This window comes from Melospiza georgiana, chromosome 10 (assembly GCF_028018845.1).
Source record: "Melospiza georgiana isolate bMelGeo1 chromosome 10, bMelGeo1.pri, whole genome shotgun sequence".
Taxonomy (NCBI): Eukaryota; Metazoa; Chordata; class Aves; order Passeriformes; family Passerellidae; genus Melospiza; species Melospiza georgiana.
In genome coordinates, this window is record NC_080439.1 from 18,546,570 (window position 1) to 18,573,070 (window position 26,501).

Genomic DNA, 26,501 nt, shown 5'->3' on the forward strand with positions numbered 1-26,501 from the left:
CAGGATCATTAAGCCCAACTCCTGGCCCTGCACAGGACACTCCAAGAGTCACACCATGTGTGTGAGAGCATTGACCAAACACTTATTGAACAGGCTTGGTGCTGTGCCCTACCCTGGGGAGCCTGTTCAGTGCCCAACCACCCTCTGGGTGAAGAACATTTTCCTGATATCAAAACTGAAACCTCCCCTTACTCAGCTTTGTGCTATTAACCCGAGTCCTGCTGATCTTTAAAGTCCCTCCCAAACCAAACCATTCTGTGATTCACCACTGTGAAACCCATTCTGGGTTCTCACCAAGGTGGCCTTTGTGTCTTCAGGAGTCAGATTTTTGACATGGGGACAGAACTGTCTGTGAATCTTTAATTCCTTAAAGCCCTGTGCCTTTCTCCTGCCTTTCCTGTGTTACCAAGTGCCCTGCTTCCTAAATTTCCTAAATAAAAAAAAAAAAAAACAGACACAAAAATATTACTTGGTAAAATGAAAAAGCTTTTATAAGCATGAGGAAAATAAATTTTGTTGCTTAGAGCTTAAGCAGTTTGTTTCTATGATATTACTTTCTCCATTATCTCCACTTGTCTGTGCAATTGTTCTCTACTGACAGATGGGCTTTAGTAGTGGCTGGTGTTTGAAACAGATGAAATTCATTGCTGTTGCTTAAATAATGTGGGGTTTTGCAAAAACATTTATTTGTTTAACAGGAAGTTATTTTGTTGTTTTGTCTTTTTGTCAACACTCCAAAGAAAACTTGATTCGTTGCATCACCTGGGAAGTACAGATTCTGTGCAATCTGATTTTGTCATATTGTTTCCTTAACATATGTGCAGTGTGTTTACTTAATTTCTGTTGTTTAGAAGAAGGAGCTGTGGGACTGATGAAGCATTGCTTCCTGGTTTTGTGTCTTGTGGCTGACTTGACATGAAATCTTCAGGACACTTTGCCTGCAGTTACGGCTTTGATGTGAGCTCCTTCTCATCAGGGTTTCTTGGCAAGAGGTGGCCTGGCAGCCCAGCCTGATGTTCCATGTGCTCACTTCCAGGATGTCTGTCTGTCCTGTAGGAACAGTTATTCCTGAGCCTGCTGCTGCCCTGTCAGAGTTGGCTGAGGCTGGCTATTGACTGAAGTAGCTGAGGGGGAAGGACTGGGAGGGATGCAGATGGTGTGATTGTGTAAGTCTATTTTCCTATTAAACAAAAGAATACGCTTTTGTTCAGCATCAAACTTGTTCTCATGCATTCATCTCCTGCGTGTTTGTGCAAGAACAATGGCTGGGTTCCCTCCAGCCTTGGCCTCCCCCTCTCACTCTGCAGCCCTGACTGGGGCAATGGGCCTGACCCCGTGTGCATTTGTGTGCACCGTGGTTTGTCCAAGACAGCTTTTTGGGGCATCTCTTCTGCATCAGTCTGTTCAGTTCACAAGGGGAACAATGCCTCCAGCTCTTGCCTGCTGTGTTTGGCCAGAGGCATGGTCTCTTTGTGTCACTGGACTGCTGCAGCACTGCTGGAAGAATGAATGACATCCAGGTGACATCAGGAGCTGCCTCTGATGGGCTGCTTCAGCTGAGCACATCTCACAGGTGTTGTCTAACTGCTTCAGTCCAAATGGAAATAACACAAAGTAGACTTGGGTGCAAAAGATGATCACAAAAGTGTCCTGGTCATTCCAGAAGCATTGCAAGTTTTAAGCTGTTAGTGAATGTCTTTTTATAGAAGATAGTGAGGCAAGGCCCTAGAATCATCCACTGCAGTGTACAGACAGGCACTGTGAGAGTGGAGCCATCTCTGGCCTATCTGAAGTAGCCTTGTGATGTTGTCGACACCCACAGAGCTGCTACTTGTGAGTGTTCCTCCTTAGCCCCATCCTTACCATGGTACTGGTAAAAACCAGTTGCAGACCAAGGTTCCCTTATGATTTACAAAGCCTTGCCAAGCTTGGAAAACACTGACACAATCAAAGACTGAATCTTGAGCTGAGGGGTCAAATTTTCACTCCAGTGTGATGTTACGGTTTCTGCAGTTGCAGTAAAGTTCTGGTGAACCATTCTGTCAAGCCAGAGGAGCCCTCATCTGCCTGCTTGTCACCTCCTACCATCTGCAGGCCTTCCCTCAGTCTGCTCAGGGATCATCTCTGGCACGTTCCCTGCGATTTGCAACTGGCTAGACTGAGGAATGATGCTTTCCAGGAGTATTTCTCTCATTTATGGCTTCTTAACTTATTTCATTTTAAAGGCCAACTGGCTCCACTGCACATTACAGCAGAAGGAACTGCAGTAAAAGAAAGGCAGTGGAAATGTATTCAGCCACATTTTGAGGCTGTCACTTAATGGATGTTCTGATTTGGAAACGGAAGCTGTAGGGCTATTGATCCTCTACAAAGCTGTAGAGGTAAAATGTAAAATGAATTGTCTAAAAAGAGAAGGGTTAGGCTGATGAAAAGTAGTAATGACCGGTGAGAAACTGCAATAACAAAATTTAATTATTCCTTGGGTTTTAAATCTCATGTGTGTGACACCTATTGGTATTACTTACTTGGTGAAGCATGGTGAGTAGAAATATAAAATGGCAAAGGATCTTGTAAAATGCGCAGTGGAGCTGAAAGCATAATTTTCTATTTAGTGTTAAGCCTTTTTGAGTGTTAATTTGCTCTTTTGATACAACCCTGACACTTGAATATTAAAAATGATCACATCAGCTGTTTGCAAAAAACAAGAAGGTATTTGCTGTGACAGAAAGGTGGAAGATGAATGATTTTGAAGAGAGAGGAAGATGTAAGCAGAAGCTCATGCCTGTGCTGAATTCAGAGATGAAGTTTAGCTGTGCCCCTTAGGGCAGCTTGAAGTGACTGTGGAAATTTGCTCCATGGTTTGGACTGTTGCCTAAAGGAATGGTTCTGCCTTTGAGATTTTAATTTTTTTTCTCTCTCTTTCCTTTTGCCAGAGCAAGTATTTACATAACTGTCTGGTATTCTAGATCAGAGGGCTTATTCACCTGAAAATAACCTGGCAAAATAAAACACTAGATTTTACTCGCTTTAGATTTCTGAAGCAGACCCATTTCAAGGCCATTTGAATGCAGGTGGCTGAAGACAAAAGGGAGGAATTACTAGGAAAGGGTGGTAGAAAGGATGTAGCAGCTTGAACATCTGTACCCTTATGGTAATTGTGGGATTGCATGGATATTCCTGTTATATACCCTGGAAAGAAAAGTGCTGTTTCCTTTCAGGAACTTCAGAACTGAAATATCACTAATTTTAAAAGGACTTGCATAGTGAAAAAAGTAGTTTTTGTTGCATTGTGTTACTATATTTGTTTTTCAAATATTACATTGCTGTATTGTGAGAAGTGATTACACAGAAAAACTGTTTACAGACTTGAAGTATTTTCAGTTCATGTTTCTTCAGAATAGAAATGTCTTAATCTAAAACCAACTTTCAGCATGAAAAGGGAGAATTACAGAAACACATGCAGAGAGAGGAAGGCATAAAACCAACCCAAAACCTCAAGTCAGCTCCATTCCTAAAGACAGTAGATGGAAGTATTTAAAAATATACATTCCACTGTATTCATTGCTACTCAGGATTCTTTCTGCATTCTTCATCATATGACTAAACTGCTTCTAAGTCAGATGGTACAGATGGTATGGTATTTCAGATTATTCTAATTCCAAGCAGCTAAATGCACAGTCTTTTTTAATAACAAGCTTATCCTGATTTTTGAAACAATTACATTTTTGTAACATTACAAAACAAGTTACTCTTTATGGAGGAATGTCCTTGGGATTTTCAGGATTTGCATTCCTCTCAGGAATCGAAGGAGTCATGATTTACTGCTGCATTGTTCATCCCACGTATTAAATGTCACTTGCTAAGTGTGCATGCAGCATCAAATTTTGTCTGTAGCACAGGACAGCTTGGAATAGCCAAGCATTTTTGTCTGGTTGCATTGTTATTGCATATTCCCAGTTTGACCAAGGAAGCCAACACTGTTGATTTATTGCCTATTCTGAACAATGTTGGATACCAGGATCTATAGTTGAGTCCAGGCTACCCAGTCTCTTTAAGTGCCAAAAATGTGCTTAATTCATTGTCACCCTCAAAACAGTGTTGTCATGGTTATGTAGCTGTTTGCACACTGGGAGCAAAGCTGATAGACACTGTGCTTTCACATTGTCTGGCTGGGGGTAAAAGTCCTTGTCCTTGAACATACATAAACCCCTTTCACTGATCTGCCCAGCATAGCACATCATGTGTTTTTCTTCTTCCTATTCCTTCTGTAGGGACTTTGGGACTGGAGTTACATTCAGAGTGTTCAGACACTGTGTCTGTTCTGTTCAGGCATCTGGGGAGGGAGCAGTTCTGGTGCCCACAGAGGAATGGCCTTGGTTCAATGCTGCTTCCATTGGCATTCAGGGGTCCTTGCTGGCTGGTGACAAAGCCCATATTGGCAGGGGAGGTGGTGCTGAGGTCTGGCTGCAGGAGGAAAAAAATGAATGAGGGCCAACAGCAGAAAGAGTGAGAAATGCTCTGTAGACATTGGCAATGCTGTTGGGTAGAGGCATCTCCTTCCCTGCTTTTTCTGATGGCCACTTTCACTGGTCAGTGTCATTAGCTGGGACTCACCTTCTGCCTCTCGCTCTTTGGGTAAGTGTTATTTTAGGAGGATTAACCTGAGTCCTGGTGTGTTCCTAATGTAGTTTTGAATTGTGTTTATGTGCTGTCATTTCTTATGCATTTTTGTCGAGCTTCCTGCATGTCTAGTTTGTGATCCAGAGGGAAATACAACTATGAATACTGAAAGCTGACTTTGCTGAAAGCATGTTTCTTTTATCAGTTATGTTCTACTGATGCCAGCATACCAAACTCAAGAAATGCACCCTGTTTAATTACAGCAAAGTGATGTCCCAGCAAAGCTTTATGTAGTAAGTGTAATTTGTGGTTTTATTGTGAATGATTTCCCTAAATATTTTAGCAGTCTGAATGAAGATACTGCTAAGTGACATGGACACGCTTTTCCTGTTTGGAGTTGTATTGTTCCTGTACAGTGCATTTACTCTGATTGTTGTAGCCTGACAAAGCTCAGCATGAATGGGAAACTGTGGGACAGAAGTTATTTAGGCTGCAAAAACCAGCAGTCTTCTCACACAGGGATAAATGGTGAAATGTGGTGGTAGTCACTAAACCAATGTAATGGAGACATCATATATTAAACCAGTTTGAAATAGTTTGTTTTTTAACCCCTTTAGTGGTTTGAAGTGACGGGATGAGCAAAGATTCGGGAAAACCTTTCAAGTAAAGCTATACAGTGAAAATTTATGCTCTTTCTATTTCTGAATATTTATGTATCTGGTGAGAAGATTTAGGCAAGGAAATCTAAGTTTCTCTACTTAGGTGTAAGATTGCAAAAAAAGCGGTTGAATGATACTGTGCTTTGACAAGTTTCTATTGACTCAGGTGATGGTAAGAAGGTTTTACAACGAAGTATTTCTGTAAGTGGGTTGAACACTCTCGAGTCTGACAGGAATAATCTGTTGTCCCTGACCCACAGCTTTTGGTAATGCTGTGTAGGTACTGATCCCATGCTGCAGACAGGAAGCAGGTCTGGGGTACCTTTGCCAGATTAATTGTCACTCCCCTTCCCTCCATGGCAGTGTGCGTGGCTTTCCCACAGCTGCTGGTGTGAGGAGAAGCTGCCTGCAGATCCCCATGGTAGTGGGGCAGGAGCCACTTTCCTGAGGCATCTGTGCTGCCAGTGTGTGACCTGTAGAAGTAGGGAGGATTTTGTTGGTGAAGACAGGCTGAGCCTTGGTGAGCTGTGTCCCTCCAGCAGCAGCTGGTGATAGGATGGAGGGCACAGTGGTGCCTCCCTGCTGTGGCTGCCTCAGCTGGGTCTCTGCCATCTGCTTGGTGAAAAAGGACAGGACACGGGCAAGGCCATGGATGCTCTGGTTTTTGAGACACATCGCTCCTGCAAGCCCCCAAGGGGACTGTAGTGACCTGCCAGGAGGACTTTATGGATGAGTTGCTCTCACTGCTGCTGCCTGGGTTGGGAGGCAAGGCTGCTCCTCACATAAAGTCTTCATGTCAGCTGTTGTAAGAAATCATGCCTGAACAAACCATGTGATATAACATAAACTATTCAGTGCAATATGAAGGCTACTCAGTGCAAATCTCCAATCACCCAGTGCAAAGCAACAACTAAATAAACTATTTAGTGCAATACAACAAGCTGCTACTCAGCTCCAGCAACCAGAGCTGCCTACACTGTAAGATTTTTCCACTCTTGTTCCATACTATGTCCATGCAAAGCTATTTGGCAAAATACTAATTATCTAATTAATTTATGTGGTAATGGTCATGTGTGATGAAAGACTTCATATTGTAAGATATTAAGTACTTACTGAGGGCATCCCAGAGCACAGACACAGTTGTGTGTATATCAAGGTACTCATAATGATGCATTTTACTCCTCTGAATTACTGATCTATCTATTAGCTGCCTATTCATGTTGTAGTTTGGGGCACATGAGGAAGAATGTCTGTGGCTTGCCAAGTGAGTCAATTTAGTGTTTATGATTTCTTGGTGATTTGCCAGGCAAACATCTGTGCCAAGTTTAGTTTCTCATGTGATCAGGAAGTGATACAGCAGGATGCACTGAGGACTTCCCCGGCTGTCTCCCCTCAGCACCCTGACAGGAATGTGGCAATTGTCTTGTGCTTTAAAGTAGAAATTTTCAAAGGCATGTAGAGCTAAATCTCAAATAGATGTCACTGACATTCCCTTTGAAAGTCTGACGTGTTCCCTTTTCATTTCCTTTCAAGCTCAATCACTTTTTAAAAGGAATTACCCAATCCCTGAGCATGTATCCTCCAATGAAAGTTTGCTTACAACTTTTACTCCTGTTGCTTCCCTGTCTGTGTATTAGTGTCAGTATTTGATTTCTCCTGGGATTATAGGTGTGGAATAAAGTACTGAATTTGCTTTGCTGGGCCAAATTGGCATCATAGCATTGAAACAACCCATGAGTGCTTGTGCACTATTGGAAATGGGAAGCATCAGCTTAAATGTAATTGCTGTTTAAAGTTTTGGGTTCCCCTTACATGGTTTGGAAAGGAATAAGGGGGATCATTCAAGTTGACCTCATGTGGAGAGCTCCTGTGAATTGTGAGTCTTCCTGCAAATGTGATATGAAGGGGTTGGATGCATATGTATATTGTTTAATTTTCAAACATTAAAAGTAGCTGCAGTGAGCTGGTTCTTTTACACTGATGTGTGTGCATATGCTCTTGTGGGAACCAACCACCAGAAAATATTTTCCTGTAATGACTGTAATGTGGTTTTGAAAAATCACCTTTGTACTTCTTTTTTTCCTGTTTATTTTAAAGAAGACTAGATGTGGTTTAATGTCTGTATTTAAATACATGCAGAAAATACTTTACATGTTATTTCCCATTGGAAATAATAAGAGGACTTCATTCACTTCTCAAACTTGGTTGGATGGTAAATCTTATAGGGCTTTTTTTTCTGAACTTCTTTTTGTTACCTTTTATTGCACTTACATGTTTCTTAGCTTCTTTCAGGAATTATCTTTGGAATGGGACTGTGCGTTTGGAGTAGATGTTCTTTAAAAGGAAGAACAGGGGCTTGACTTACCAAGTGAAATATTGCAGGATGTTTTTTGCAAGAATATTTCTGCCCATCTGCTGTTTGGTGTTTTATGACAAGCAACTGTCACTTGGGCTCTTCAGCCTCTTGAGAGTGTGGAGATTTTTTGCTTCTTGAAGCATGTCATCACTCTGTCAATAAATAAACAGAGTGGGTCTACTCTGCTATATTTGAGCATTCCTGGATTTGGCACTGGTTTTGCTAGAGGACAGAAGTATGTCTGCTGCTGCAATACTGTGTTTGATCCCATGTCAATCATGTATTTGAGTTTATAGGACTTTGTCATAATTTCTACTCCTCTAGTACTTTTAGAGGTTCTTGATTTATCTCTACACTCTACTTGAGCTCTGAAATGTGAACAAATCTAACTTATCCAGGCTGCAGAAAAGCTTTTCCTGGTGCTTTTTTGCCCTGTTTGTCTGTAGACGCAAAGAAGTAATACATTTAAAAATCATGTATTCCCCATAATGTGTCTTACTGTGTTCTGGGTCAGCTGAATACTGAAATACAGGAACTGTGGATTAGCCTGCTGTCCATTAGCATTAGGAACATCCCCTGTTGCAGTAGCTGCCCATTAGAAATGTCTGCCAAAGAACTGAAACGGCCATTCTTCATTTGTCCTTCCATGGCTCCTTTTCCTACTGCCTTCCTTTTTTTTTTTTTTCTTTTAGCTCCTTTATTAAAAAAAAAAAAAAAGAACAAAAAAACCTCAAAATCTTGATGAATTTTTGTTGTTTTTCTCCTTTTATTTAGTGTAGTCAGGGTGAAATCAAAAGAAACATTCAAATTTTGCTGCCATTTGCTGTTGGCTGCATTTGTTTTTATAAGAGCAGAGAAGCTGAAGTCTCTGTCACCAGGGCCCAGGACACAGCTTGTCTGGAAATAAAAGATTCTGCCCTGGTGTGTGTCTGGGACTGAACCAAAAGCACAAGTGAAAGTGAAGCTACCACAGCACATAAAGTTTGTCCCTGTTGTTGGGGAACAGCATCTGCCTGCTTTGGGCCTGCTGTGAACTTGGCCAGACAAAATAGGTGGAAGGGCAGAAGGTGAGGAATGTCTGCATCCTATCATGAATTGGAGGAAATGACCGTCTGCGCTGGTGCGCTCCGCATCCTGCTGGCAGCCTGGCTAGCGCTGCAGGACACTGCACAAGGAGGAGTGCATTTAGCTCTGCTGTTTAAAATAGCTCCTAGGGATGAGAAGAAGCGCTTCAAAAATATGCTGTGGGTTTCCTATTGGCTTTCTTGAACTAACTGGAAACTTTCTGCTTTCTTTCAGGAGCATTTTTTACTCTGAAAACATTGCTGCTAAAAAACTCCAAACAGAAGGAGTAAATCCACTCAGCTTGTCAGGTCACTGGCTCAGCGTAACGGTGCTTTCATGAGGTGACGTTGGGCCAAAGTCAACTTTTCTTTCTCCTTTGTAAACCTGCAGCCAAGCAATGGGCCAGAAAATCTCAGGGAGCATAAAGTCTGTGGATGTGAGGGAGCCCCCTTATAGACCCGTGAAACGAGAGCTGAGAGGCCCGGATTTCTGCAAGCCCGCGCGCCTGGACATGCTGTTGGATATGCCCCCTGCCAAGCTGGAGGTCCAGTACAAACACGCCTGGAATAACGAAGATCGCTCGTTAAATATCTTTGTAAAGGAGGACGACAAACTGACTTTCCACAGACACCCTGTGGCACAGAGCACGGATTGCATCCGGGGCAAGGTGGGCTACACGCGGGGCCTGCACGTGTGGCAGATCCACTGGCCCACGAGGCAGCGCGGGACTCACGCCGTGGTGGGCGTCTCCACGGCCGAGGCACCGCTGCACTCGGTGGGGTACACGTCCTTGGTTGGTAGCAACAATGAATCCTGGGGCTGGGATCTGGGGCGCAACAAACTCTACCACAACTGTAAAAACCAGCCCGGGGTCACGTACCCCGTCTTTTTGGAACCAGATGAGTCTTTTGTACTCCCAGACTCCTTACTGGTGGTTTTGGATATGGATGAAGGGACGCTTAGCTTCATGGTCGATGGACAGTATCTTGGAGTGGCCTTCAGAGGACTAAAAGGGAAAAAACTTTACCCCATAGTCAGTGCAGTTTGGGGGCACTGTGAAATTACAATGAGATACATCAATGGACTTGACCGTAAGTGTTACCACATTTTTTTTTTGTTACCTTCTTGATTTTTCTTATATAGAGGTTTTTCTTTCTCCTTCTGCTGTGGACAGTATGCTGAGGGGAGCAGACTGTTCAACTGTGAGGAGACTGCACTCTGTATTTACTGCCCACAATGAATATATCTCTGTGTCTGGTAATGATGGTATGGATTGTGTCAAAATACCTTCCTTCTTGACAGGCAGAGTGGCAAGAATTCTGTGTCCAAAGAAACTGAACGGGCTGAGAAAAAGATACTGAGAAACTTCCTGGGTATATTTAACAGTAGAACTCTTGTTTACTGGAGGATATGTTTTAAATCTGTGGTTTCCAAATAGGATTTGTGGATCCTGTAAAAATTTCCTGTAGTAGTGGAAACTCTTACTTGGTGTGCATAAACATACTTGAAGACTGGCCAGACAACTTTCTTTCTGTAGTTGCCTTCTCAGAACCCTCAGAAGCAGCTGTGGATCCCAAGAATCTGGAAACTCAGATCAAATACTGCTTTCAGCCGTTTTTCTGAAAGAGAGCTGTGTTCCTAGTTCACTTCAGAAGGTAGTCTCTCTCTGAATATTGTCCAGAAATCCAGGGCTTTGGATAAGCATGAGCTATTTCTAACAGGGTAATATCTAATGAAATTGTTAGATGACAAGGAGAAGCGTGTTGCTGCTGTGACCCCCAGGCAGTGGCCCAGCAGCAGGTGAGTGCCAGAAGTGGGTCCTGTCCAGTTCTCCATGCACAGGAGGGCATGGGCTCTGCCAGGTCTGTGCCCAGTTCACACACAGGAGCATGGGCTGCCTCAGAACTGCCTGAACTCAGCCAGCTTGCATGTAGGGTGAGCAGGCTACTGGCGCACAAAAACAAGAGCCAGAATTTCTGGTTGGATGGTCTTTAGTCCACCTATTCCTTCAGGGTAGCTAAATTCAAAGAATATACTTTGAATAATACTTCTGTTTCCTTTGGGTATGTAAGTAGAGATGTGAAAAGCAGAGGATCTGTTTCATGGCAGGGCTCAGTAACTGATGATAGAGCCCAGGGACCTGAGCTGGTCAGGGCCAGATCCTGCAAGAAGGGATGCTGCTCACTGTCAGCTTCTCAGCTGCTGGAAACTGGGGAATAAAAGAATGGACAAGGTAGCAAGTGGAACTTGGGCAAATGTTCAATACTTGTTTTTTAATTAGTAATTTCTAAAAGAATTTACTATCCTTTTCCATTAGGACGGAGTGGTCTAAATATTTTTTCTGTCAAAAATTAATTCTCCGCTGGTTAACCTTATATCTGACATACCAACTAGAAACAAAATTAAATAGTTTGACCCTGCTTAAGATTACCTTTTCTAAACATCTCTAATAAGCTCTGAGGGAAAGACTTTTTATCCACAGAAGCCCTGCAGGTTTTACAGCTGGATGCTAAATGGCAGCTTCCCAAGTGCTTTCATACAGGGGAATATCCAAGGATCTTAAGTATTTTGCAATTACTCAGCCATTGCAGAATGATGTGCTGACAGTCTTTTTCTTGGATTGTGGGGGAGAGAGACTTTTGCAAACCGAGTATTTGTTTGTGAAAGCAGTTTTTATAATACTGTGAATATCTGCCAAACTAAGCAAAGTACAGCTCAGCTTTGTCCATCACGTCCACACAAGGAATTGTTCTGCATTCCTTTTGTAGCTTTCACAGGGCTGCTCAAGGGAGCTCTAGGAGGATGAAAACACAGGAGGAGGATGTGAATGAGTTTGGTAGAAATTACAAAATAAAAGGGACTAAGTGGAGAAGGATAGCTGTGGTGTGTGAGATGGCAGAGAGAAAAATTCCCATCTGGTTTCTCGTGGGATAATTTTGCTGGAAGAGGCAGGATAGCTTCCTAAACTATCCCTGAGAAAGTCACAGTCTGTATTGTTTTTAAACACATAAACCCATGGATAAAAGTTAACTTGTGAACCAAACCTTTATGTAGGCCTGAGTGTTAATCTGATCATGTGAAGAGGAAGTTTAAAACCACTTGGCTGTGGGGCAGTTTGACATCCTGGAATCACATCATTTGTTATCACATGTTCACTGATCCATTCCTGTCCTGAAACAAAAACAGCATTCAAGAAACCAAATGAGCTTGTTTAGCTGGTGCTCCAGAGCAAACACTGTCTTTTTTCCACTAAGGGTGTTTCTATCCAGCCAGCCCTTGTGCAACACTGCAGGTTTGGCTGTGGCACTCTCCAAATTTGCACTCATAGCACTTCTGATTGCAGGTTTTATAGTTGCTTGTTCTTGTGAAAATCAGAGCAGGTATTGAAGAATAGTTGTGTTCACAAATTTAAATACATTTGAACATATATGTATGTGGGAAGTTGTTACCGTTTGATTTCTTTCTAACATTACCAGTTAGCTCTTCTTTTTCCCCCCTTTTTTTTTCCCTCCTAATCTTTTTTCCCCCTATTCCCTGAAGTATTTCCTGCTCCTGAGTGCAGCTTTTGGTAGAGCTGCCCATAGTAACTTAGCTGGTCTTGGAGCTGCTGTCAAACAGTGCCTGGTAACTTTCTATTCAGTGATTGATTGCTGCCGTTCAGAATGCAAACCACAGCTTGGGATGGTTGTTTGTGTGGAGTCCTGCAGGGCAAACGGAGACCTCCACGGCAGGGAATTTCTAGTGTTTTTAATACTTGCTGCTTAAATGGAAGACCTCTGAATACTTTAAAGGCCCCTGTATTTCAGTTGCTTGGCAGAGAGTGAAAGGCTTGCAGGAATGGAAGAGTGAAAGGCTCAGAGGATGGCTTTCATGCAGCTGCAATGAACTTAAACATACCTCACAGATGATGCAGAGTTCCAAGTGTGTTAATTACTGCAGGGATGGCAGATTCACAGGAGGATAAGGCTGCAGGTCAAAGATCAAGGACCTGTGTGCCCTCTGGACTCTGGATATTGCTCCTAGAATAATGCTGTAATTAAAATCAGTTGTTCTTCTGCCAGCTGCATCTGATACCCACAGGATTCTGTTTCAGAAACTACCTCGAACATCACATTAAGATGATCTGTGCCTTTACACAAGACATTTTTCCCCTTTTTTTATTTTGAGAAACTTGGAGCTGCAAATGTTTTCAAGGTTTGGGAGGAAAGGCAGAGGGACAGGATGGAGAGTGCTCACAGTAAATTCATTGAGTTCTTCCCAGCACAAACTCCTTTGATCAAACGCTATCAGTACCTACCACACTGATGTCTGCCCAGTTCCTAAGCTAGACAGAAGACAGAATTTTACATCAGTCTTCTGACTTACTGCCTATTGCAGTAATTAAAAACCTCAAATAACATAAAAGCAGTAAATGTTACTTTTCAGATCAGGGCATGTGCTTGTTTACAAAAAGCTGGTCTATTTATATCTGGTGTCTGATGAGGAGTCCTGGAGACTGTTTATAGACTGGAACAGAGAAATAGCAAAACACTTCTGTGTAAATGTACATTGCAGATCATGACTGATCCATTAGTGTTTAAACAAAGTATTGTGAGGACAATCAATATAACAATGCTGTGATGGGAAACTTGGTCACTGAGTAGGTATAAACTGAACTCATTGCAGTTCTTGCACTAAACCTCCCACAGTCCTTACTCCATTCTCAAAATAATTGTTGAGCTCAGGAAGCTGGAAGCATGTGTTTCAGAAGAGAAGACACTTACTTACAAGTATAATTTATGGAACACATTTGTCTCTACCTATTTGCATTCATTCTTGCAGGACCTGGCCCTAACCAGCTCAGGTCCCTGGACTCCATCAGCAGCTGCTGAGCCCTGCCATGAAACAGATCCCCTGCTTGTAACATCTCTACTTCCATCCCCAAAGGAAACAGAAGTATTATTCCAAGTATATATTCTTTGAAATTAGCTACCCTGAAGGAATAGGTGGGCTAAAGATCATCCAGACAGAAATTTCAGCTCCTGTTTTTGTGTGCCAGTAGCCTGCTCCCTCTGCCTGCAAGTTGGCTGAGTTCAGGCAGTTCTGAGGCAGTCCATGCTCCTGTGTGTGAACTGGGCAGAGGAACAGTAAATCATATTCCTGCATCCTGGGTTGCCTGGGGAGAGGGTGATGATCCCTGTGGCTCCTGGCTGCTGGGGCACTTGCAGCTCTGGGAGGTTGTTGTGTATGGAGGGAGGAGGGGGCTCAGTGCAAATCTCTCTGCTTGCTGATACAGCTGCAGGAGTTGTGGCTTGTGGGATCTCTTCACTCCTTTTGCTCTCAGCTGTGCAGAGATCACAGTGCAACCCCTGAAACTCTTTCAGACCTGAGGCTCTGTGTGTTTAGCATTTTGAATTAAAATGATGCTTCTAAGCTGAAAGACCAATTTTGGAGCTATGCACAACTTTCCTACTATTCTCATTTTATTTTAATTCACATTGGACTGTGTCTAACATACCACAATTGCTAGTTATGAACATACAGTCTTCCCCTTGGAGGCTTTTTTGCCATAAAGAAATCTAAGTCAAAATTGTGACGTTATTAACTGCCAGAAGAAATCCATAATCTCTCATCACATTCTGGGTTTCAATTAAAATTTCTTAATGGATTTGGTTTTTTGTTTATCTAAACTTGTTTTATGCTATTAATACAATACAAGACTCTGGAGGCTGCAGTGGAAATAACATATTCTGAAAATCCAGTATTGCTAAAGCTTAGAAAGGATTTTCCCTACAGACATGCAGTCAGAGGATGAAGCAGCAGCAATTAAGCAGCCATTCTGTGAAGAAGCAATCTTTAACTTTTGAGATAATTTAACAGGAAACAGCATTTTCAGTGCCTGCTTCAGGAGCCAGATAGCTATTGTTAGGGGGGTTTTTGTCTTCTTCTAAATGCACTCCCCTTCCCTGGATTAAGTGAATTTTTTTGTCCTTTAATCCTAATTTGTTGACACTTGCTAATTAATTCTCAGCCTTTTCCCAGCAGGTTGAAATCACTGTATTGTCCCTAGAGTATGCCACTCTGCTGAGTGGCTTTTCACCCCAGCCACCCCCTGCCCCTTCTTGGTGGTCTCTGCTTTACATCTCTCTCCCAGATACTCTTCATTTATTCAGTCCCCATTTTTTTCTTTCCTTCCCCAGTTGAGTTTCTCTTCTGTTGCCACACTAAGCAATAATAAATACTTACCTAAACCTTGGTGGGTTTCTTTTGTCCTTGTCCCCAGCTTTAGGTAGTGCATTTTTGTTACTGATAACTGTAGAAGATCAGGTGCAGTGTCACTCTTCCAGAGAAGGACTTTCAGATTTAAATGTGTGATTTTAGCTGTAATGATGAATGGGTTTGTTTTATATAACTTTTTTCTGTTAAGACCTTCAGTGATAGAGCCTTCTCTGACAGTCCAAGGGCACAGATCAGCTTTACAGTTAGCAAGTTTTATGGTTTGGGAATTATTTGTGGATTTGGTTTCTTTTTTCCTTCCAGTCTTGTCTAATTTGTTTATTAGTAAGGGATCCAGTTGTCATTGGCCTAGCACAAAAGAAGGTGCTGGGATAATTTGTTTCAAGCTGTAGTTCCCAAGGCTAAGAACAGCCATCAGTAGTGCACAGCTGGGCTGTGGATTCTTTGCATCCTGACATACCTAGTGTTTATTCTTCCCTCTCTGGTTCCTAAAAGTGCCATGGCAACTGCCAAATCTGCAGTTTTAAGGAAAAAATAATGTGTTCTTAATAATGTGTTCTGATCATGTTTCCACTGATTTCCCATGTATCCTGTTCTTAAGAAATAAGAAGAGCAGTGACTACAACTCTCTTTGAAGTGAGCAAGTTACACTGTGAATATTGTACTTATTACACTAAAATAGCAACTTGATAGCCTTGCTTAATTCTTTTATGAATTTGCTTGAGCTACTATGATGGAATTGCTAAGCAATGTGAATTAATTCTCACAGGTTAGTATTAGAAGTGGAAATTTGTAAAAGACTATTGTCTTTTGATTTGCTCTATCTGTATTGCTTTTGGGAACTGTAGGCTGTAAATCCAAGTTTCAGGGCAAACAGGGATGCTTCTGTCATTGGGTGGAATATTTATTTTATTGCCAAAATGCATATGCGTTTTTAACTTTGACAGTTTTCTGTTTCATATGTGTTTCGTCATAAGTTATATTTCTCCTTAAGTTACTCCTTTGTCTATCTAGCCATGGAAGTTTCACCCTTCTGTAATTACAAGCTCTTTTTGCCCATGGCCTCTTTCTCCTAAATCCAGTGTAGCTTCTCTACTAGAGAAGCAGTTAAAGAATCTGTTTTCTAGTTTGAGCTCAGAGAAAATTCCACTCTAAAAAAAGAGTGTGTTTTGGCTCATGAGTGGCAGTTCTATACCAATCTTTATATTATGGTAAAATTCATATTTTTATGGTAAATTGACCGGTAATGGGCCTGAAAATGAGCATGTCCAGAGATGCTTCTGCAGGTGGTTCTGCTGAAAGTAGTGCTGGTGCTCCCTGTGTACAGGAGAATAAAGATGCCCTAGCAGTAACACTGTGTGAAAATAGTGCTGGGGCTGTGAAGTACTTGGAAGCAGGCAAACAGCAGAAAGGGATTTGTGCTTTTGCTGCTGTAACTCTGAGCTGAGCAGCCTTATCCCACTTTCTGGGATAGTGTTTCACTCTGCTGAAAGGTGGTAGGTTCAGTTGCAAGTCATCCTTTTGTACTCAATTTTCCTTGACTCTTTTCTCCCCAGCCCTGTGTGTGTCCATGAGTAGGTGTATTCTGTATTTCCCCAGACAGCCAGTGTGGAAACCCCCAGAGCATGATAGTCCCTGTGTTCTCAGGTTCAGGTTTGTGTTGCCCTTTGAAGATAAGAGCAGAAGAGCCCTGCTAGCAGGACAGCACTGGATCAAAGCTTCCCCTCATCTGCTTTGATTTGACAATACACCTTCAGTCTTTCACTTTAAACTGTTTGGGTTGGGACTGATGATCAAATCTGTCTTCCAGTCTGTTATCAAATCTGATTTCTGCTGAAAACCTCAATGCTAGAAGTGTGAGATGGGACATTTCAGTCTTCAGTGCTGGAGCTCACTCAGGGTTGAGGCAGAGGAGATGCTAGAAGTTATTATCCCCTATCACTGATTGGCCAAAAAAATTGCCTTATTCCAGAGAAGTGATCTGTATTAAACCAAAATGTATTACGAGCAAAGCAGGTAACGTTAAAAAATTATAACTTTTGTTTGACAGTTGTATTTCTCACAGCAGACACTTTCATTTTTACAGCATGCTGTCCCCCCATTGGAAATGGGAATTCCATTTCTGTTGGTTCAGACATGACATTTAAAAACATGGTGCTTTTGTTTTTCAATGAGAAGCTAATAATGTTCTTGTGTGTGCCACGTACCTTCATGTCTATTCACTGCGTAATGGGCCACAAATGGGCCACAAAACTTTGAGACAGCATCTTGAAGCTAAAAAAATCTCCTTCCTCTGGTTTTAGCAAGTTTGACAGCTACAGTTTATCTGAACAAGACAAAGTGATTCATTTATTTTAGATCCTGCTGTGTTCCCTCATTTCTTGTTGTGTTCACCTTGCATATTTTGTCATTCTCTTAAGCATGAGCCTGTAATTGCTTTCAGAAATACATTTCTCTGTCCATCAAAACAAAACAGAATGTGGGGTTGTACTAATGCCCTGTTCACATGTTCAAAACTTAAATGCTTTATGCTTCTGAAAACTTCTAATTTTCAAGTGATCTGTATTATGTAAAATATAATATTTTGAAAATGCTTTTTGAAATATCTTTATGAAAGGGAAAATAATTTTTAAAGCTTAGGAATTTGTTTTGTTTAGAACCTGGTGCTCAAACAACCACAATCAAGCAGTGTGTTTGGGGTTTGTGTATTGTCAGTGACTGCTTCTCTTCCAGCCTTGCTTTTTGAGCTTTTCTGTTCTTTGCAGCATTAACTACCACGCTGATGAATTAGCTCATGCACTTAAAATTTTTGTTATATTTTGACACTGGTGATGTCAAAGGCTCTCACTTCTCGTGAAACAAGTGATGTTGGGGTAAGTGACTTGAGTTAGGTTGGTGTGGAATGTGTGCCTTGGCTCCAGAAGAAATACCATTTAATTTCTTGGTTCATACTGAGTTTCAGTGCACTGGAAGGCCTCCTCATCACGTGTGTGGACTCACTCTATCTTTGTTGTTTTAACTTCAGCAGTTGCTTTAATGTGCTGTGTTGTAGCCCTGACTCCAGCCCTGCTGCATGCATGCTTGCCATATGTGTAAACAATTTGCTGATTTTAGTGGTATGACCTGCTGGCCTCTGCCTGTATAAACAAATGGAGGCCAAAGTTCAGAGAGATCAGAGGGGAAACTTTAAACATCCTGCAAAATCTGCAGTCCATTAAGTGTACGTTAGTATTTGGTTACAGCCAATCCTTTTGTACTTCTGAGTAATTTGTTCATGGCATGTTTGGGAAAGGAGGGATGGCTTCACCTGGGGCTTGGGCTTGCCCTGAGAGAAACAAGCTTCAGTGGTATTTTCTTGGTTTGGGAAGGGAATGCTCTCACAGGTGCTTCACTTTTCATTCAGATTGAGATTTGAAAGTTAGGCTTGTGGGGATATTGGCCAAAAGGGCTGTAGTGTGCAAAGAAGGAATGATATGAGAGACCTGTGGCACAAGCAGCAGAATGAAACGTGTGGCAAAGAAGGGGGAAAGCAGGGAGAAAAGTGAGAAGTGCCAGCAAAATCTAGAAAGATGTACTTGAAAGAGCAAATGTGAAGAAGGCAGGTAAGTCTGGAAGGAGCGTTAAAAATAAGATGCTGAGATTTTGGCAGAAAATAAGGCTTGATGTAGTAAGCCAGGTAGCACATGGAAAGGAAAGGTCAGGACTGTCCAAGCTCCTGAATGGGCAGACATCCCCCTGTGCTTTCTTTACTTTCATCACCACTTTTTCTGGCAGGAGCTCTGAGTCCAGCCCTCAGCTCTGTGGTGTTGAGCACAGCCATGATGAGCTTTCCTGGACATTTCTTGTGGCTGCTTGTTACTTTGTTGTAAAGCAGGCTAAGAGCCTGCATAAGTCAAACAAACTGACATGTTCCCCGTGTTTTTAGTATGAACTTTGCAGGAATCATTGTGGTGCTGTTGGCATCTCCCAGGAGTTTTTGTCATTCATGACTTTACAACTGGAGTTTTCAATTGGAGCAGAAATGAGTGAACTGTTAATATTTCTGGATCTGAGAGGCTAAATTAACCCTGCATGGTTTTGAGTGACATATTCTTAATTTCTGATGGACTTTTATAAGTTTTTAAATGTTTTTTCCCCCCAGTTTTCTGAATTTACTGTAAATTTTAATCTGTTACTTCTACATTATCGATCTTGTGTCCTCTAAAATAATTTGCTAAACTTCCAGATATAGCTGATCATCAGAAAGATGTTCAAGGCATTTTATAATTTCACTTCAAGAATAAAGCAGAAATGAAATCACCTGTGATGCAAATGTTTTCAGAATCCTGCATGCAACTTGATGTACTTGAAACGCTGGAGTTCCAGCCTTTCAGCATCAGCCCCAGCAGCATTTCTGATACAAAACTCTGATAACATCTCTGAAGTGCAGCTCTGTTAACTGGCAGGCAGTTAACTGTATGCAAGCATTAGCTTCCTGAGAATGTGATTTTTTTCCCAAATCAATTATGCAGAGGAAGTTCCAGACTTCCTCTGGCCCATTTTTCCAAACACCTTTAATACATAATGCATACATACTCTGTAATCTTAAAATGTTCATGAAAATAAGTTTGTCTTTAAAACAGAACAGAGGAGGAACAAACCAGGATGTTTTGGACTTGGTACCAAAGGGTGATGCTTTCACAGCTTCCCTGGCCACGGGGCAGCAGTTCTGTACTTTTGTGGCCCTTGATGTCTCAGCTCCTGGCTGGGGTGCATGTGAGGTGCTGCACACAGCAGCAGTTAGTGGTGACAGCTCTGCAGAAGGAATTGGCCAGGAATTGACCACTACAGAAAAACGAGTTTGGGGAGGGGTGTCTGGCAGTTTGGCTGCTGTCAGAGGTTCTCTCCTAGAGGGGGAAGCAGACCCTTGGTCTGTGCTGCTCTGAAGTAAGAGGAGCCATTACGCTGTGGTGGTGGATGGGTTTCTCAGCAGCCCACAGCAAAGTCCTGGTCAACAAATGCCCACAGCTCCAGGAACTTCTCATCAACTGGAACCACCATCTGCTTTCTGTTCCCCAGATTATTGTGCTGATAGAAACTTCCTTAAAATGGCAATATACCAAGAAACATTTTGTGTATGACATGTGAACATCAAATCTAAGGGTCACTTTTACCATGGTACGCTAAATCACTTATTCCCCGTGCTTGTGAATCACTGTAATTTTGGTTTAACAACAATTTACTCTAAGTTACTTGTTTGCTTTATAAGACATCTTAACAAATTGTTTCAGTAGGCATGTTATGTTAAATAGGAAAAAGGTTTGCTTTCCTAGGTAGAAAATAACAAACCATTTTGTAGAATTATTTGCTTTCCCATCACTGACAATACCTTGCAATAACAAATGGCATTGTTTGCTATTTTTCCCTGCTGTATGTTTAGCTACCCTTATAAGCAGGATAAGCTGTAGGCCCAAAACCCTATCAATTTAGCGTCTTCTTGCTTTGTTCTCAGTACACAATTGCCTTTGCAATGGTGATTTTTTAAAAAGAGATTAGGCTTTTGAGCCAGACCTTTTGGCTAACTCTGCAGTATTAGTTTATGAAGTAATGCATTAAAGGAGGTGTTTGGTAGGAGCTTCTCTTGGGGCAGGTGAAAATGAAAATCCAGTGTTCTCTCTACTTGGGATGTTACTCAGTACTATGAAAAGAAGAAAACCACATTTATATAACCAATACAAGAACACACATTAAGTGTAAAAAAACTTTGTTTTTCAGGCTTTTAGGATTAAGATTGAGCCAAAAAGGCAGATGGTAAATCCATTTCCCAATGCTAATCTGACAGTAATGTTCTGATCCTCTGTGGAGCTCAGTAATGCTCTGTGCTCCTCTGAAATCCACTGGCTGCTGGGAAATGGTATCTCCCTGTGCAAGAAAGTCTTCTCTGCTTTAGCTGGAGACAGAGGAGTGTCTCCTTTTAGTGAGCAGGTGGACAATACTGTTTCTCTGCAGGAAGTATGATGACACGTTTTTTAGGAGTTAGGGAAGAAGAGTGCTTTGGTATTTTCCTCTGAGTGTACAGCTGTAAGCTGTCTTTTACTCATTCTTTGCTTTCTTTAATCTGCAAATGATACTGTCTCTATTTGCACAGATTTGAAAAATGGGCTCTGATCAGCTGATTCTGCCAGCTGTTTTGCAAAAACAGTATTTTAAAATAGTCTTTTGAGCTAAAATGTGAAAAATTACCTTTGAAGAAATTGGGGTAAACCAAGTGAGTTACACAAATGCAATTGTGCAAAGCTGTCTAGATGTGTCTTGAACACAACTAGATTTTACTTGATCCCCCGAATAAGCTCTAAAATTCTTGTGTTTTCAAAAAGAGAACTATTTTCTTTGTCTGTCAAGAAGTCACTTGTTTTGTTTAAAGTGGAAAATCATGATAAAGCTGATTCAAATGTAGAGCACTCCTTTAACCTTGCAGAATAAGGAGGATGGGTTTCCAGGTGGTAGATGGGGGAGGTACTGACTTAAGGCCCTTCTGGATCTTCTTGGTGCCTCTGCTTTGAAAGACCTGTTCTTCTGTTTCTCTGTCCAAGTTAGTTGCAGTCACAGGAGTTTTTAGGGGCTCTTTGGTTTTGTTTGACAATTCTTACTCTGTTCTACCTAGACTGCAGTAAATGGGTGAGCAAAGGGAGCCTTTTCACAAAAGGGCTGATGTTCTGTGTTACATGACACATCCAAAGAATGAAGTGTTCTGGATTAAGCAGGATTACATCTGTAATTTTCCAGATCTTTATCTGGGGTTTTTTTTTGGTAATAACTTCCACATTTGGCCACATAATAATTTAGAAAATAAGCTTCTGCAGACAGAGCCAAACTACCTATGTGCCAAATGGCCATCCAAGATGAATGGTACATATATTTCAGAGATATATATATATATATATATGTGTGTGTGTGTGTGTAATTCTTATCCATTTTAGGCCCTTCTTCAAATTCTCATAGAACACATGTGGCTGTTTTTGGAAAAGTGAAACCAAGTCCTTTATTAAACACGTAATTGTGTGCTGCAGACAGCAGTCTCCAAAGATGTTACTGCTCTTTTTGCCAGGTAATTGTAGAGGGAATTCGGTGCCTCCTGGGGCACTTCTGCCAGCGGTCTCCAGTCGTTTCCTGCCTCAAAGGGAAAAACAAGGAGCAGTAAATGATTCTGGTTTTAATTAATTAGGCTGACAACGATTCTGCCCTGAAGTACGTTAGGAGAGACAGTCATTAAGTGTGGTGTCCCTGGAGGCATTTCCTGCCCTGTCCGGGCTTTGCTGGTGGGCAGCATCTCTTTTGGCTTTTTGTGGTGACTCTGCATCCCTCTATGGCCTTTTGTGTTCAGGCTACAGCAATTCTCACATCTCTCCTGTTGGCACCTCAGACTTACTCTGGCATTGCTTTTGTATTTATCTAGATGTTCCAGTTGAGAAAACATGTATATTTTCAATTATCTAGTCCACATTATGCACAATAGAGTCTATTACAGAGGACACCTCATCTAGTTTGTGCTTCCATTGATCCAGGCTGGAGATCTAATGTTCAGATAAAGATTAAGTTAAAAATCTAACAAGAATTTGAGTTTTTTATATTAGAAACTGTAACAAAGGATAGTATGATTAGACTGGTGAATGTATATGATGCTTATTCCATGGAAGGGAATGTAATGCTTTTTAGTTGCTGAAGGTGGGAATGTGTGGGTGTAAGGGCAGTCCAATAGGTTTTGAAATTTCAGGTACTTCAGAGAACCTGATGAAAGAATCCCTTCTGAAAAACCTCTGTGTTGGTGAAGTTGAGCAGTTCTTTTGGGAACTTTCTTTAAAAACAGGCAAGAAAAGATGGAAGGAAATGGTCAGGTTCTAAGTTTGGAGAAGCATATTAGCAGGTTCTCTGCTGGGATCTACTCTGCTCAATATATAGTAACAGTGAATTGGAAAATAAGGTGAAGTAATTTAGACACAATCTTTCAAGGTAGATAAATCTAAACACAGGACTCTGAGCAGAGTCTTGTAGTAATTAACTTGACAGTAAAAGAGTAGGTGAGGTTTTGTGCCCAGTGCTGTGTAACAGGATGGGGTGAGGGGAACAAATCTCCTTCTGTGTGGTGTGTGAGGAGTTTTGTGCAGGATGAACTGTTGCCACCTGGAAAGAGATCCTGGAGAAATTGTGCATCATCTGATGAAAATGTCACTCATGAGTGACCCACAGGGTGAATGTGCTGTTGTGAACTGGGACAGAGCAGGGACCTGGTGATGTTGGTGTGGTCAGCTTGTGTGTCTTGATTACTGTGTACTTTTGTCCATACCTGCCGTCTGCTACCCCTTCTCCCCAGATGTTAAAATATGTAACTACTAAACTAAATAGATACTAAAAATTAATAATAGTTTGAATAGGAAGAAAAGTATGGCTTCTGCAGAAGGAAAGAATAAATAAACCAGGATCTGACCCATAGCCCACACACATCTGTATCCAGTCCTCAACAGCAACAATTACTAGCTGGATGAAGGACAGTGTGGCAACTGGGCAGGGTTAGAGGGAGAGTGAGCCCTTTATTTAGCTGATTCCTCTGAAGCTTCATTTCATCTGGGTGATCCCCTAGCCTGTAATCATCTGGATTTCATACTTAACCAGATGGATATGTGTTTAGTAACCCTTAATAGTTACTTTCCTAAAAACTCTGGTCTTCTTCTGTGGAGCTGTGTAAGCTTTTTGCATCCAGAGCATGTTGTGGCAGCTTACATGTGTGTTATGTGACAAAACACCTCTCTTGATTTGTTTTGGCTTAACTCTTCAGCCTGAAAAATAACTGCAGAGAATATTTTTAAAAAGTCTGTGCATTCATAAATGGCACAGAAAATGTTGACTGTGGAAGGTTCTGTGTCAAAATCTGATGATGGAGGTGTTCCAGCAAAATACCAGGTGCCTTATTTTAAAAAAAAATTATACATCAAAAAAATCAGCCCAATAAATTATTGCACTGAGATTAAGTGAAAATCAAAACTATAAATGGGCTTGAAAAGGAATGATATATATTCACAAAGGATCTACTGATATTTGTTGGACGTGCAGTTCAGTTACATCCTTCAGTACAGGAAATGTAATAAAACAGAAAACAAAGGAGTGCCAGGCAAACTATCATAAAATTATCTGCTCATAAAAAAAAAAAGTTGAAATTTTATATGGTTCTTCCTCATATATTAAAATAAATACAAGATTCAGCTATATGTTTTTTGAAAAACCAAAAGGTAACAGAAAGGAATCTGTGATACGCACGTTCAGTGATCTCTGACAGGAGAGACAGCATAATGTGATATTTAGTAAAATGTCAAGTATTTCTGAAGAACACTAAAGCTGCTGCAGGAGTTGCAGCAGGGATTACAGGTTGGTCTGGTCATGTAAGGTGAATTTCATTTCCACTTCACCTCTATGAATAAGATGAAAATAAAATATGGAAATACTGCTGCTAGAATTATTTGATGTTCTGTTTGTCACATGTGTTTCCCATTACCAAGTAAATGCTTAAAATAGTTCCAGGAGACTGAAAACAAGTTTTTGTCAGACACAGTTTATAAAATAGTTTCAACCACTTAAAATGGAAACAGCTTAAAATGGATTATTATAGGTAAGCCTAAAAACTGCCCTCAATAAAGATTAGACCATGGCAGAATTCCTGCTGTTGCTTGGTAGTGAAGTTAATTCTTTTTTCTTGAGCTGAATATGGGCATCTGTTCATATTTAGGTAACCTTTAGACCTAAAAGGAAGCTGTGCCTGTTGTTTGCAGGTATCTTTATGGTTACTGACCAGCTGTTCATTCAGAACTGGTCATCACAAACTCAGTGTAAATGTAAAACCTCCCCCGGTGAAGAATGGATGCAGATCCTTTGCCTTCTCTCACTGCAGAAAGTAGAAACAGCCTCATCTATGAAGAGGGAAAATACTCTGTTTAGAGTTAAGTGCTTTATTAAGCCTAAGCTAAAAATGAGCTGTTAATTTAAACCCAGCACCAGTGCATCAGCATAGCAAAGGAAGCAAATGCTGCCTCCTGACTAATTTTAGATTGACTTCATTAGACACAACTTTAGAAGAGTTCTGCTGGCCCTGATCACATAACTGGTACAGTATCTGAAATAGGAGTTGTGTTCAAAAAGCAGGGAAAAACAGTTATTGCTAAAATTGCTGATAGGTATTCTTGAAATGGCTTGCCTGAGGTGAGTTTTCTCTGACTTAGGGGAAATCTGCCCTTTCTGGTCTGCTTGCACTGTGTGTGGATTGATTCCTTTTGGAGATGGTGTATTTATATCATAAACATTTGGTGACTGACACCAGTCTGCCCTGCCTTGTTTCTGCAAACAACTGGACACTGATATTCTATGATACATCCCTGAAGTGTTGTTTGGCATGGGACAAAAGCTGCCTTTTTCCTCATGTCCTTGCAAGGCTGTCAGTCCAAGCCTTCCTGTAAGCTGGCTTTCAGTGGGCTGGTTGTGGAGCATCATTGCTACTGAATCTGAGGGCAAGCAGTGAAGCATCAGAACACCCTTCTGGCTCTCAGTGAGGTTAGAGTGACTCTCTGTTGGAAATCCTCACCTCCACCAGAGCATTGCTAACAAATACATCGCTGAAACAGAGTCCCAGTGGAGGTGTCTATTAGCGACACTTTGCTGTCTAAAAAAGATGGATTGAAAAAAAAGTTTATTTTTTACTTTCTTCTTTTTTAAGCTGAGAAGTTTATTGAAAAAGATATTGAGTTTTTAGGAACATTAGTTATGGATACCTTGGATCCCTCAACCAGCTGGGAGTAGTTCATTTGCAGATTGACTTATCTGCCAACAGCCTTAATCTATTTGACATCCATTGATCCAGTCTATTAAAGAAGGTCACTTTCTTGTTATTGCTTGAATTGGAGCTTAAGATTCCAAACTGCCCAACTTTGGCAAGGTCTTTCATTAGGTAAGGAAGTTTTCTCCCAGCTCAGAATGACACCACCAATCCCTGCCCTGTTTCTTCCAGGTTTTATCCTTCAGTAGCACCAGATGTTCTACAAGCTTATGTTTTCAGCAAGCCTCCTGGGCCTGTTTATTGTCAGACTGTTGCACTGCAGTGTCAGGGAGGTCAGCAGTTGACCTATTAAAAAAAAAAGTTTATTTCAGAGGAAAATAAAATGCCTGAAGTGGCATGTGAAAGCAGTGTGCATTTTTAATGTTTAATTCTGTGTGAGAGTGTGAGTGAATGAGGGGATGTTTTGTTGTTGGCACGTAGTGATAAGTTCTTGGAATTAAAAAATTAATCAAACTATGGGATTTAATTAATTTAGCAGGAGAACTTGCAGCAGCTTCTGCATGACAGTTTAGAACCACACCATTTGGGTTTTTTATTTGGTTGGTTGCTTTAAATTGAGTGCTGTTTAAATTCCCTTTGCCTGGGGAGGTTGTGTTTTCCTGAGGTGGGGATGCAGGGGGTCACCCCTCATCTGCTGAAGTTGTGCTTCAGCACTAACATCTCTTTCAGAGCTGTGTGTGTCCTCAAGGAATCCTAAAACTCTGTATCTTTTCTGCTTTTGTGTGTG

The 26,501-nt window shown here is 41.3% G+C and overlaps 1 protein-coding gene across 2 annotated transcripts in view; it reads left to right on the forward strand.

Annotated features, from left to right (window-relative positions):
• Window positions 1–26,501, forward strand: part of SPSB4 (splA/ryanodine receptor domain and SOCS box containing 4) — a 95,495-nt gene that overhangs the window by 32,469 nt on the left and 36,525 nt on the right. For both annotated transcript variants that reach the window (XM_058031229.1, XM_058031227.1), the window contains exon 2: window positions 8,935–9,791. In XM_058031229.1, the coding sequence (XP_057887212.1) occupies window positions 9,098–9,791 (694 nt within the window). In that variant the 5' untranslated portion in view covers window positions 8,935–9,097. The remainder of the gene's footprint in view (window positions 1–8,934; window positions 9,792–26,501) is intronic.